Here is a 14,226-nt window from a genome sequence, read left to right as displayed (position 1 = left end):
CACATTTTAATTGATATAAGAAATGCATGTAGTTTGTCACTGGAAATACTCTCTTTGTAGCATATTCACTAGTAATAATAGGCCGTTCTGAGTACAAGAATGCTACTTGTATTTGAGTTATATAATGAATACTGTAACATGTGCTCTTTATAATTACTCATATCCATCTAATGTTTACTTTTTTTTTCCTTATTTTTTCTCTTTGAATTAATCTCCAGGATTCTTTGGAAGTCCCAAGGATTCTCAGTCTTAATTCCAGTAAATATTTCTCTAAACCATATGGTAAGGACTAAGGTCATAAATGTAGTTTTTCAAAGGTAACATCAGATCTTTCATACATCATGTCCATTGATCACAATGCTAGCAACTATTTCAGATGATGCTTAAATTGAAGAGCAGACATGTTCCAAGAAAATGAAAAAGAGTAAGCTACTAGGTATTTTTTATTCTTTTGTTGATGCTAATTACTCAAATTATATGTAAGTATTTAGCTAACAAAATGAATGAACTGTAACAATTAAACATTAAGTTTACTTATATATAATATCATGGATAAAGTGTAATTTTTTTGACTATTTTTTTTTCTTCGGTAAGGGATTTGGTGTTGCTAGATAGCAACAAGGACTTGAGCTACTTCTTTAACTTTTGGTAGGAATTCATGTAGAACTATAACTCAAGTAAAGAATATTATCATCTAATTCAAATATAGAAATTTATTTTTTCTGGTTGTCAAATATATTTTTTTCTATAAATATATATTGTTTACTATAGTTTACAATAACAATTTAACTATATTTAAAATTAATTTTAAATTTAAATTAGATGCACCCCAACTAAAGTCAATTTATTCATCTCACATTCTCATTTTTCAAACATTCAAAAAAAATATTTTACTTTGATTTTCAATACTAAAAAAAAAATGCAATGGAACGAAGCGTAACAACCCCCCCTAAGTAAGCATTGTAGTAGTTATATTAAATCTCTTTGGCTACTAGACGCGTGTCAAACGGTAATTCAATGTTGAGCGGCTGAGCCATTTTTTTTCTTCACTCTATCTGCTGTTGAGTTTTGTTGTCATAGTGCAATGCATACGGGTGATCACTTCCTAGTGTATATCTGCTGCTGAGTTTTGTTGTCCATGACTGAACGTGCAATGCTTGCGGGCCACTTCCTAGTATATACTGAATCAAAACAAGATACTACTACACATTGATTCAATCCAACTCATTTCTTATCTCCTTTTCTCTTTGGTAGAATTTTCAATAAACTTAGTCCAACACTAAAATATAAAAATCCAAATCAGAAAACCAAAAAAAAACCCTCCTTCCACACATAGGCGTCCACGTATCCAAAGTTTATTATCTTATCCGCGAGATAAGGCAACGGTGATCCTCTCAATCCTTCGTATCACATTCACAGCCTCTCTTGGTTGATGACACCAAGAGACAGCACAAAGACCCTTCGTTTCAATCCCACAACACACTCATTCCTCATTCTTCCACTCCCGCACAAAAATGGCGTCTTTGCAGCACCCCACAGCTTCCCTCCAATCCAAACACGTCCTAATCCCCCGAAACACTCTTACCCAGAAACCCATCCTCAACCTCTCCTCCCTCCCGGGCACCACCTTCACCCCCCTCAAGCTCAAATTCTTCAGCGGCGGCGCCGTCCGCCGCTCCACCGGCGCCTCGGGAGCCAGAATGTCAGCCACCGCAGCCTCCAGCTACGCGGCTGCCCTGGCCGACGTGGCTGCCGCGAACAACACGCTCGACGCGACAACCGCGGACATCGAGAAAATCGACGAGATATTCTCGGAGGCGCAGGTGTCGGACTACTTCGCCAACCCCACCTTGGCCGTGGAGAAGAAGCGGAAGCTGATAGATGAGATTGCGGAATCTTCGGGGTTCCAGCCCCACACGAGAAACTTCCTCTACATCCTCGTGGACGCGCAGAGGATCGACCTCATCAACGAGATCGCAAAAGAGTTCGAATTGGTTTACAATTCCTTGACCGACACGGAGCTGGCGGTGGTGACGTCGGTGGTGAAGCTGGAGTCGCAGCACCTGGCGCAGATCGCGAAGCAGGTTCAGAAGCTCACTGGGACGAAGAACGTGAGGATTAAGACGCTACTTGACCCTAGTTTGGTCGCGGGTTTCACTGTCAGGTATTCCGGCTCCAAATTGATTGACATGAGTGTGAGAAAGCAGCTTGAGGATATTGCTGCTCAGCTTGAGTTGGGTGATATCTCTCTCGCCGTATGAGCTTTCCTTCCCTCTCTACCTTGCGTTGCTGCGTTTTCTATTCGGTTTCCTTTCACTATTATTTTTGGGGCTAAGTATAATGTGTATGGAATATGAATGAATGAATTCGAAAACTGTGTACAACCTTATATAATAGCTTGCTCGCGTTTAATATTGGTTTGAGCTTTTTCTTTCTTCTTCCTTTTCTTGATGGCAATGAGACACCAACTATGAGCGATCACACTTTAATTTCAAAATTTTAAGAGTTACTTTAATTTCAAAATTTTAAGAGTTACGTTATGAGTCTTTTCCTCACTTATATGGTACTTACTTTTTTTACTTCTATTTGATATAAGATTTTATCTCATACTTGTAGTCCAAGAAAATGTAGATCTTGAAGCTTTAACACTAGGTGAACATGATTATTTATATTCACTTCTAGATTTCTAGAAAACTTTTACAATTTAATAAAAACCTTTATTGCAAAGATAAAAAAAGGGTACACACCACTCCAAATACTCATAAATGCAGCATCAACATAAATCTCACTTAATGTGCTATTTTGACTGCAATGGGACTCCTGACATGGTGCTTGTGATCAGTCCACGTCAACCACCCGAAAACATAATCAGTGGTGTTCTTAGTTTGCGGCTTCAAGGTCAAGGTAACTCTCAACTCCTTTCTTTCACCCTTTTTCTTGAACCTCAGTTTCCTAGGCTCGACCGTAACTACAACTTGTGGTGGTGCCTTGATGTGCACTCTATACGTTCTTGGAGACCCAACATTGGTAACAGTTCGAGTAACATTCAGAGAATGTCCAGGGTCTAACTGAGGAATTGTGATTGCTGGATAATTGAAATCTGCTAAACTGAACGACTTTGGACAGGTGTAAGGCTTGCCGTAGAACAAGCTGGGAACTGTTGTAGCCTCGACCACACAAAAAGTTCAAATAGCCAGTAATATTGAGGTCATATACAAGTTCAGGGTCTGCAATGTTGGAGTACAAGTGTGAGGTGAAATCTCTCATTGAATAAAAGTGAAAAAGTTGAATCCCATAGAAGTAGAGAGAAGACCCATAAATCCAAGTGTTAAAATTTTGAGTTAAAATGTAATATCAAATTTTCTTAAGAGGAAGGCAAATGGAGGTTCAAAATCAATCCAACAGCGCCTAATAACTTCCACACCCTTGTCAGTTCCACCACCAAAACAGACCAACATTTTTCTCTTTGCCTTCTCAGGAACAAGAGTTCCATAGTCGCAATAAGCGCTGCAAGAATGGACTAATTATAAGAGAACATCCCCAATATAAAGTTAATTTAGAAGGCCAAGTTGGTATGCATATTCTTAAGCTTCCACAATAGATGCATCATTAGCTTTGGCATCAATAGAACTAACCAATGGGTACATCTTATTAGATGGTAAGTGATGCTCCGAAAGACTAGCTCCCTAACAATAACAGAACGAACAGGAGTGTAGGTTAGTGCCTTATGTCACATGATCCTCTTCAGCATCCTGATAAAAGATTTCTGCTTGTACTTGATATTGGAAATTTTGACTTGAAAACGAAAAAAGATAACAAACTAAAGTGACATATTTTCATATAACAAGACAAGGTTCTATAATAAATAGTTTACCTTGATAATTTTCTTGTCGCCAAGTGTAACATAACCAGCGAAGTCTCTATCAATTGTGCTTGCTGCAACTGTGAGCATCCAAGGTTCGTTGTTGGATACAGTTCCAGGAGAAGGTCCTGAATTTCCTCCAGAAGCCACTACTGTTATGTCGTTGGCAACTGCATGGAAGGACCCTATTGAAGTAGCATCTTAGAAACATTCCGATGCAATATCTGAACCCAACGACACCTAAATCGCGTTAATGCCGTTACTTATGGCAGCCTAAAAAGTAGCCAAAATGTCTGCATCTAAACATCCACCACCGAACGTAGCTGGCCAACATGCCTTAGGCTGCATGTTGTAGACTACAGAGCTAACCTAGGATTCGAGGTCTAGGACCTCCATAGCAGAGAAGAAGGTAAGGATAAAACTGTTTTATTGCCTCTATAAGAATTACATATCCTCATATATGTAGATATTCCAGTGCACATTCTAGATACATATTCTAACAGAATTTGACATTATATGCCTTGGAGGAAAATAAACATTGCGCTAATCATGGAGACAGCCTCTAACGGCACAGGGGAATTCCTGGATTCTGCTTCTAGAAGAGGATTGCCAGCTCAGCGTCATTTGGTTACATAATCCTCAAGGTACCGTGGTTTACTAATTACCCTTTTTGTCCTTCTGTGTTCTTCTTCTTCTTTTGCTTCTGCCTCAAGCTTTGTTGCATCATGCTCTGTGTTTTCATTCATAACACTGCAACTCGAGCTTTTGGTGATCCAGCACTTGCAATTCCATTGCCGAAGCCAAATACACTAGCTCCAGGAACAAAGTTACCACCTGCGGTTGATAAAGTATGTGAACCAGCTACGTTCATAGTCACGTACACTAAGCTCTGAGGCATTCAGTTTTGTACCTGCATTTGCCTCATAACCTTTGTAGAAATATCTTGCTCCAATAAGCTTCCTACATATAGTAAAAACGTCAATTTAATTCAAATATCAAAGACCTTTAAAACTTAATGAATTTTCTCATGATGCAAGTTAATTCAAATGCCTACCGAAACATCTATTTATAACTGAAGCTGATACTAATTGAACTAATATTAACACGTAAAGAATGATTACCTACCTAAAGGAATTTTCATATATTAGTACCTATGCCCATTAGACTAAGGGTGTGTTTGGATTTCTGGTAAGAGGGTTCCAAAGATACGTTTGAGAATAAAATCAGTTTGGAGTCGTGTTTGGTTATCCTTTAGAAATATGTTTAAGAGTAAATATTTGTCTCAAAACTCAATTTCAGAGAAGTAGGACTTGAGATACTTTTGTAAACTCTGTCTACAAACTTAGTTCAAGCATGTAATAATAAGGCCGTAGTTTTTTTGTATGAGATGGGATATCTTAAGAGTAACAAAAAAATCAACCTGTTGCAGTGAAATTTATCTTCTGCTTGACAGATTCCACGCCACCGTTTTGGGATGGGTCCTCACCCTTCATCACTAAAATTCTTGGATTCAGACCAAACACCTACCACAAATCGCAGAGCGAGTTGACACTGAGCATAAAAATTGATTCAAATAAGCTAGCAATAGATGGAAGAACATTCAGAGCCTCATCAACTATATTACATTGAGTACTAATAGCTAAAAAAATATTTTAGTTTAATAGTCAATTTATTAGATAAAAGGTGTAATCGATCCAAAGACAAAAAAAAATAATCAGACGGAGGGAAATAAATATTGCGTAAACAAAAGGAAAAATGCATGATTAGGGTTGATGACTTCACATGCTTCATTAACTACATTATATTCCTGGACAATTTTTGCAATATACTGTTGCTGTAATATCTTCTTACCTTCGATTATTAAGTGGTCAAAAAATAATAAGTCTGTGTATGGGAAATAGAATTTATGTAGACATGATACTTTCAACTAAATTTGATTTTTGTTTTTTTTTATCAATGATAATATTAGTGTGAAGTATTCATTAGTTTTTATTGTTGATTAATTTTTGTCAGAAAACCTGACGGGCATCTTTAATGGGATCTTTCCTCTCAACCATGTTTTTTCTATCCACTTTCGAACCCGAGATCTTGCTTAAACTGACCGAGCCCAAGAGAACTTGGACAAATGACTTATTGTTAATTTGATTTTTGTTTAAAACTATCTAGCAAGCAAATGTTTGTCATGATTTTTATTTAGAAAAATATCAAACTCGTTTTTCCCCTATGATAACAAATTTAGTGTTTTGATTTACCAAGTTACCAACATTTCAAGCAAATTTTAACCAAATTTTGTCAAAATTTTCTGTTTGTACTTTAGTATTCTGTTCTGTTGTTAATACAAACCCACTCCAGTCATAGGTTTGTATAAAAAAATTTGATAAATTTAGATGAAACAAATTTACCTGATTTTTTTTTTTTTGCAGCAAGATTCAAGACACTGTTAGCTTGCTTAAGTAGAATTAGCTTCACCTTGCTGATAAAAAAAAAAAAATAGTTTCACCTTGTATTTTGCTAATGTCACTGCCAATTAATTACATGGCCCCCATTGTTTTTATTTGACACTCTTGCATTCATTCAATGAGATTTTCGAGCATTACACTTTTCATTTCTCATTTGCTGTTTTTTTTTAAGAATTATTTTATGAAATTTCAATCTTTAAAACTTTAATTTGGATGAAGATAGTTTTTTATAATAATAAAACTGAATAATAGAATATCCATTATAGTTATATCTGGTTGTTTGAATGAATATCGTATTTCATGTTACAAGAAAGCTAATGTGATATAGTTGCGATGATTAAAATTCTAAAATTCATTAAGAAAATGTGAATATTATCTTCCAGATTTAAATAATTTTAAAAAATGTCTATACCAAAAAAACTAATGTTAAAAAATTCAAAAGATATTATGAAAATTCTATTCTTATTTCACGAGTGATTTAAAAATATATGCAACTCAAATATTCAATTTCTATTTTGATTATGTATATTAAATTATTAATTAATCAAAATGAACTTCCCAAAGCTTGCAAATAGATTTTCAAAATTTTATTTCTAAAATATGTAACAAATTGACTTTCTAAAATTCAAATTTAAAAATACAAATAGATTTTTAAACGTTTGTTTATGAGATGTATCATAAATAAACTTTTGAAATATACAAATAAATTTTCAAAAGTTTAGTTGAAAATATATGACAAATAAACTTTTGAAAATTTTATTTTGAGATATACAAATAGATTTGTAGAATTTAAATTTTGAAACAATAAAACTAAACTCGTATATAGTAACACTATTGAAATAAAATTTAAAATTTAAAAATAAAAATAAATAAGAAGATGCAGAAAGCAATTAGGGCAACTTAACACAAACGAGGTACAGCCAAAATAGAAAAAACATCATCTCTTTCGGGACTTCCGTCATCGTTGACTATACTTTGGTAACTCTGCATTCTGCAATAATAAGTTAAGACCCACAAATTTCTTACTCGCTGTATTGCCGAAGCATGTGATAGTTGAGTGATAAACACAACTGTGAAGAAAAGTCAAATTGGAATGATTCTTTCTTATGCATATTGATACCTTATTTATTCAATCTCTTGTGAATTTGACTAATAGTAGCATATGAAGATGAAGATAGAAGAACGTGTTAACATGAATCTGGTTCTGGTAGTGGCCTGGTTGGTCCAGTTGAACATTGTTTATGGCTTTGCTCACATTCATGGTTTTGGAGAGCAACCACTCTCCAGGATTGCCATCCACAAGGCTGTTGTTTCACTCCACAGTAGCGCTTCCATCACAGCCACCCCTTCTCTTCTTGGCACAAAGGTAGCAAACATAACATAACATGTTCCTTAAACTTTCCTAATTTAACCAGAGGAGTGCTAACAACACACTCTTTTGTATACACTCATACACTCGTTAAATAAGAAGTAATACCCACCAAATTTTGTGATTTTCAATATATATCCGTCAATAGTGAAACAGGTGTTTAAAAGAGTCTGTTAGAGGAGAAATTATTACATGGTCTCAGACTACCACCAGAATGCTATAGTCTCGATCAATCTCCACGTTATATGTAATTGAGTATTTCAATTTATGAAAGAGTTAACAAGACATGATTAAGTGTTAGGTAGAGATTGACCGGAACTATAGAACCATTTAATAATTTTTCGCGTCAAAGAGTTTGTTACACTCTATGTTGGACCATGCCATAGTTCTTACAAATTAAATAATTGGATTTGTTTTTTGCGAACGGTTAGTCTTGATAGTTTGGTTGAATGTAAAACTTTCAACCATTGAATTGTGCTTTGATGTGTATGATTTCAGGGTGAGGATACACAATGGGTGACAGTAGATATTGATTACCCTGACCCATCTGCAGATGATTGGGTTGGAGTTTTCTCTCCTGCAAAGTTCAAGTAATAATTACACATCTCTTTCTCAAAATGGACATATATTGAATATTGCAAAGTTAGAACTCAACTCTGTACCTAGCAGTAATCTTCAATAACTGAAATTTTCAAATCTAGTTGTTTCCAAAGCCTGCATCTAATTATTGCTAAAAGAACTAAGTGAAAGTCTTTTTTATAAATGGCAGTGCATCAACCTGTCCACCTGTGAATGATCCAAAAGAAGTGATTCCATACATATGCTCAGCCCCAATTAAGGTATGTGTCATAAATCTCTGATTGAATTAAAGGGCAGGTTGGATTATTTTTCTAAGTGATGCATTACTCATGTAACTTGTTTGAAACTTTGTACCAGTACAAGTTTATGAATTACTCCAACTCATACTATACGAAGACAGGAAAAGCTTCTTTGAAGTTCCAGTTGATCAATCAACGTGCAGATTTCTCCTTTGCGCTATTTTCAGGCGGACTGTTAAATGTGCTTCCAGACTCTTTCTGCTGTTCTTATATTTAGTATCTCCTTCTCATGCTAACTAAAGCATGCTCATGTTAATTGACTCTCACCTTATATGTAGCATTGCAGCCACTATTTTACACTAATGCACTTAATAGGGAAACCAGCCTATCTTCATTCAGACTTTGTATATAATTTGTGGGCTGACTTATGGTCTTCTGATTGAACACTACAGCCTAAGCTTGTGGCAGTTTCCAATTTCATATCATTTGTCAATCCTAAAGTGCCTCTATATCCAAGACTTGCTCAGGGAAAGTCTTGGGATGAAGTAAGTTTATCTTCATGCTTTGAGGTTCTTGATATTTTTCCCACCCAAGTAATAAGATTCATTACTTCTATTTCTCCTATAATGGCTTTTCTTCAGCAATGCAGTTGCTATATATGAAGCATCAAGTTAACAAGTATCCTATATAGAATTAATAGATTTTGAGCACAACCCTCCAATGATGATAGTGTTCTAACAAGATATCATTAGATTTTATAAGTTTGACACGATACCATTAGATTTTATTAGTTTGACATTATGTCATTATTAGATTTTATAAGTTTGACTTGATACTTCGGAACTAGGAATTGATGCTATTTTGTTTTAACACTCTGAAACCACTATTAGGACTACAGAAGTGATTTTAGGATTTTTCGGCCTGTCTTATGCAGATGACAGTTACTTGGACTAGTGGATATGACATAAATGAAGCTACACCCTTTGTTGAGTGGGGTCCTAAGGGCAAAACGCAAGTGCAATCTCCTGCTGGAACATTGACATTCGGTCGTAACAGCATGTGTGGTATGGTTTATTTGGTCATAATGCCATCTCACAACAATGGGTTTTTATTGCATACAGGGTCTGATCCAGTTAATATTTTTTAGAAAACCTGAATGTTAAATTGAATCTCTGCTTAGCATTCTGTAAATTGTATGAACCCTGACTAGGAATCATCATAAGCATTAATTACTTTAAAACTGAATAAACTGGAATCACTTGGTTTATTTACATCTTCCCCTTCTATAATGTTCCCCATAATGTGTCATCAGAATATATCAAGGAGAACAAACTTCATTTCTTGAAAATTATACCAGAGTAGCATCTTATGAAATGGAGGGTGGGAGGGTACAAAATAACGAACTGAAAATCTAAGTTTTAGTAGAAGTAGCTTTCAGTAACCAGAAGTCCATAACCAGTAATGGCTTTCCTGTTTAAATTGCCATCAAATCTCGTTTTCATCTTTTCTATAGAATTTGCAACATTTCATTGCAAGTTATTGCATTCTTTTGCAGCTGGAAGTAAGTAAATGTTGGAAACTCTTATTGCTGCTTTTTTATTCTTTTGAAAAATTGGGAGTAGGCTTTTCTATAGCAGCATAATGTGGTTCTTTTGTTACTCTCCCTTGCAGGTTCACCTGCACGAACTGTTGGTTGGCGTGACCCTGGTTTCATACACACAAGTTTTCTCAAAAACCTTTGGCCAAATTTAGTGTATGCATTCAAATATTCATTTCTGTTTATAACACAATGCGGATCTGGCAAAGTTTGTTCTATATTTTTTATTAAAAATATTTTTCAGGTATACATATCAATTAGGGCATCTATTGTCTAATGGTTCTTATATTTGGAGCAAGAAATATTCATTCAAGTCATCACCATATCCTGGACAGGACTCATTGCAACGTGTTATCATATTTGGTGACATGGGGAAGGTAATGTTAATTTTCAAAATAAAATTCATATGAAGAAAGAAGACCCTCTGAAACTGTCTTTGGGAGGAAGAACCTAGTATGCAAAAACTAAGCATGGTCTGTAAAATTCTTATTGTACACGTTAGACTACATAGCTGCAAAAGTACAATACAAACCGAGCACAATTGTTGATAATTTGGAATAATAGTCAGGTTAAAAATGATGAAGTCGCAAGATGACTGTTGAGCATGATTATTGATAAAAGCACTTACTTTTCTTTCATTTTGTTTCAGGCCGAACGTGATGGTTCAAATGAGTATAATGCCTATCAACCTGGTTCACTTAACACCACTGACCAGCTCATCAAGGATTTAGAAAATATTGACATTGTTTTCCACATAGGAGATATTACTTATGCAAATGGATACCTCTCGCAGTGGGACCAATTCACAGCTCAAGTGGAACCAATTGCATCAACAGTGCCATATATGATTGCCAGGTTTGTCCTATTGTCCTCACCTTATGTTGCCATGTAAATTAGATTCATGTATTACATATATATTGAACAATAATTGTCTAATAATCATGCAGTGGTAATCATGAACGTGATTGGCCCAACACAGGATCCTTTTATAGCACTACAGATTCAGGTGGTGAATGCGGAGTTTTGGCGCAGAACATGTTTTTTGTTCCAGCTGAAAACAGAGCAAACTTTTGGTAAACTCAGATTCATGAAAAATTTAAATTTGACCATTTAATTATATGTATGTTTGGATTACATCAAATTTGAGGGATAATCTTTTTTCCCCCATCAAAAGATCTGTTAAAATTATACTGATTACCCATTTCAAACACAATATGAACTAATCCAAAACAAACACTCTTAAATTTGAAGTTTACAAATAGTTATAAGAATGATGCTACACATAAAACTTCGTACCCCATTGCCCAGAGGCTCTTCGCTATGCGAAGGTATGGGGGAGGGATGTTGTACGCAGCCTTACCCTTGCATATGCAAAGAGGCTGTTTCCGGATTCGAACCCATGACCAACAAGTCACCAAGACACAACTTTACCGCTGCACCAGGACTCGCCCTCAAGAATGGTGCTACACATATCACCACAAAATTATTTAAATTTTAAATTCATGTTTGGCTTTTGTTACAAAGGTGGTATAAAGTTGAGTTAATTTAAACTCAGTGAGAGTTTTTTTATAAAATGTCTTGTGACATAAAAATGTTTTAGTATTCTAAATGAATAATTCCTGGTTATATACAAAAATGTGTGTCAATAATTCTAATGATATATAGTAATATATTTTTCATATTTGATATATAATAAACGAGATTCTGGATATCCAGGTATGCAATGGATTATGGCATGTTTCGCTTCTGCATAGCTGACACTGAACATGATTGGAGGGAAGGATCTGAACAATACAAATTCATTGAGCATTGTCTTGCAACAGTAGACAGACAGAAACAACCCTGGTTGATTTTTGCTGCTCACCGTGTGCTTGGATATTCCTCTGATTTTTGGTATGGTGTGGAGGGTTCATTTGAAGAGCCAATGGGAAGAGAGAGTTTGCAGAGACTTTGGCAGAAATATAAAGTAGATATTGCATTTTATGGCCATGTCCATAACTACGAAAGGACATGCCCCATTTATCAGGTAAGGATAACAGCCAAATATGTCATGGCTCTATTTAAATTCAAACCAACTTGCACAGTTGGTAAGCCCATGATTTGTTTTCCTCATTGTATGCATTTCGTGGTGTGCTTTTTATCCTTATCAAAATTATTGAAATGGTCTATGGATAGTTGCTTCATTCATTTTGTAAACTTATTATTCCTACTGTTACAATGGTGAGCTTTTAATAACTTCCATACAAATGTTAATTTTTTTATGAACAAAATCCATATACAGAATCAATGTGTGAATGATGAAAGGTCTCACTATTCCGGTGTTGTGAATGGAACAATTCATGTTGTTGCTGGAGGAGCAGGAAGCCACTTGTCAAATTTCAGCCAAGTAACCCCTAAGTGGAGTCTTTACAGAGACTACGATTTTGGGTTTGTCAAGTTGACAGCATTCAGTCATTCATCTCTCCTCTTTGAATACAAGAAAAGCAGTGATGGAAAGGTCTACGATTCTTTTACCATTTCAAGGGATTACAAAGATGTCTTAGCCTGTGTGCATGATAGCTGTGAAGCAACCACTTCAGCAACTTGAACTGCTTCTTTGTACACATGCACGTTCTAGTAGCTTTTCTTTTCTGGTCTTTCTTTTCTTGAAAAAAAAAATGTAGCCATAACAAATGTTATGGCTTAAACATTTATAATTTTTAAGTACCCTCAAGTAAAAGTTATTAGTTACACTTTATTCAAGGAGTAAGCATGGTCTGTACAATTCTTATTGTTCATGTTAGACTTATAGACTATATAGCTGCAATAGTACAATATATACCAAATTAATACAATACTAATATACTATTAAATAATAAATAACAGTGGGTAGATGGATTACATACCTCTGGCCAGTTAAAGATACAACAAAAGCATTCATTTGCTTTTAGTTACAACTTATCAGCATAAACTTTTGGGCTGAATTACTCTTCATACCAGTAATAGCTGATAGATCATAAACTTGTTATCGTGAATGCACATATAGAGCTCTGCCTATATGATCATTAACTTATTATCTGATACAAAGCAATTTTCTATCTACTGGAAATTAACCTAAAAGACTACCACTAAAGCTAAAGAAAACTAACGAAAATAAGATAAAACTCAGATATTTCATTCATTGATTGATGATGGGTAAAGTTGAGTATATTTATATAGTTATAAGAATATCAATCAACTGGTAATAATTAATCAAGTGCCAACATCGTATTATTTTAACACAAGTAAAATAAAAACTGTTTTATAAATTACATATTTAACTTCATCTTATGTAATCCTTGGACCATTTAATTTCTTATCATTATCTTACTTGAGAGAGAAAACAAAAAATATGAGAATTTTTGGTTGACTAAATGCTCTGGCTATATAGTATATAGAGCTCCCGTTTGTGTCAAATGAAGGAGTTATGCTGGAAATACCGGTACTGATGTGGATACAAAAGTTTTAGCCCACCTAACCCAAGAAGCAAACTCATGAAAGTTACAAGTGAAGTTTTGGAACAAGTGAGACCAGATGTAAAATGTGTGTAAGGACCTAACAAGAGTTGGTTCTTATTTTGACGAATATCTTGAATCCTATAAAAATGAAATTTTGGAGTTGGTTCTCTGCAAAATTAGATAGAATGTAGGTTTTTCAAGTTGGTGTTTGGATAAGCTCGACAAGAGAATAGTTAGAAAAATAGTTCAAATCTGAAAAATTAATTTTTAATTGAAAGTTATTAACTTATTGAATTAGAAGAGTCGTTTGGTATACACTGTCCATACTAGGTTAGAACAAGTATTTGATGGTTTGTTTGGATAAATTTTTTCATAATTATTTTTAGGAGAAAAAATAAAATAAAATGGGTTTCTCTTTAACTTAAATTTTAATTTTAATTTTTTTTCTTTTTTATTTTATTTTATTTTTTTACCTGAACAACATTATCTCATATGAGAAAATTCATTTTAAGTTAAACTTTAAGTGTAAAAGTTTGCAAGTTATGAAAGTATTTAGATTTTTTTTTTCAATATAAATCAGGTTATATAAGTAAATTAGTGACTTATTGGATTGACCTTTGACTCAGTAGTATCCTAATCGAGTCG

General features: G+C 34.6%; 3 protein-coding genes across 5 annotated transcripts; 2 read left to right on the top strand and 1 right to left on the bottom strand.

Moving 5' to 3' along the window:
• The first annotated feature begins 835 nt into the window (after positions 1-835).
• Positions 836-2,412, top strand: LOC100815063 (ATP synthase delta chain, chloroplastic). The gene has a single exon (XM_003525665.5). The coding sequence runs from the start codon at positions 1,515-1,517 to the stop codon at positions 2,259-2,261; it is 747 nt and encodes a 248-aa protein (XP_003525713.1). The 5' UTR covers positions 836-1,514; the 3' UTR covers positions 2,262-2,412.
• Positions 2,413-2,773: 361 nt separating this feature from the next.
• LOC106798704 (subtilisin-like protease SBT5.3) lies at positions 2,774-3,267 on the bottom strand. Its single transcript, XM_026128601.2, is given in 2 exon segments — positions 2,774-3,150; positions 3,152-3,267. Coding segments are annotated over 2 exon segments (477 nt in total). The 3' UTR covers positions 2,774-2,789.
• A 3,953-nt stretch (positions 3,268-7,220) lies between these two features.
• Positions 7,221-12,939, top strand: LOC100814531 (probable inactive purple acid phosphatase 27-like). Of its 3 annotated transcripts, none has more exons than XM_006579394.4 (12): positions 7,221-7,687; positions 8,189-8,280; positions 8,460-8,529; positions 8,627-8,749; positions 8,961-9,053; positions 9,443-9,572; positions 10,180-10,261; positions 10,350-10,482; positions 10,755-10,960; positions 11,053-11,178; positions 11,822-12,131; positions 12,387-12,939. In XM_006579394.4, exons 1-12 carry the CDS (start codon positions 7,484-7,486, stop codon positions 12,690-12,692), a joined length of 1,875 nt encoding a protein of 624 aa, XP_006579457.1. In that variant the 5' UTR covers positions 7,221-7,483; the 3' UTR covers positions 12,693-12,939. The 3 variants fall into 3 exon arrangements, with proteins under 3 accessions (XP_006579457.1, NP_001241312.1, XP_040871169.1); NM_001254383.1 differs by having other exon boundaries at positions 7,514-7,687; positions 8,666-8,749; positions 12,387-12,692; XM_041015235.1 differs by lacking the exon at positions 7,221-7,687 and having other exon boundaries at positions 8,229-8,332.
• The last annotated feature ends 1,287 nt before the right edge of the window (positions 12,940-14,226 follow it).

This window comes from Glycine max, chromosome 5 (assembly GCF_000004515.6).
Source record: "Glycine max cultivar Williams 82 chromosome 5, Glycine_max_v4.0, whole genome shotgun sequence".
In the NCBI taxonomy this organism is placed as follows: domain Eukaryota; kingdom Viridiplantae; phylum Streptophyta; class Magnoliopsida; order Fabales; family Fabaceae; genus Glycine; species Glycine max.
Note: the sequence above shows the minus strand (reverse complement) of the source record. Positions and strands in the feature narration are given on the sequence as shown.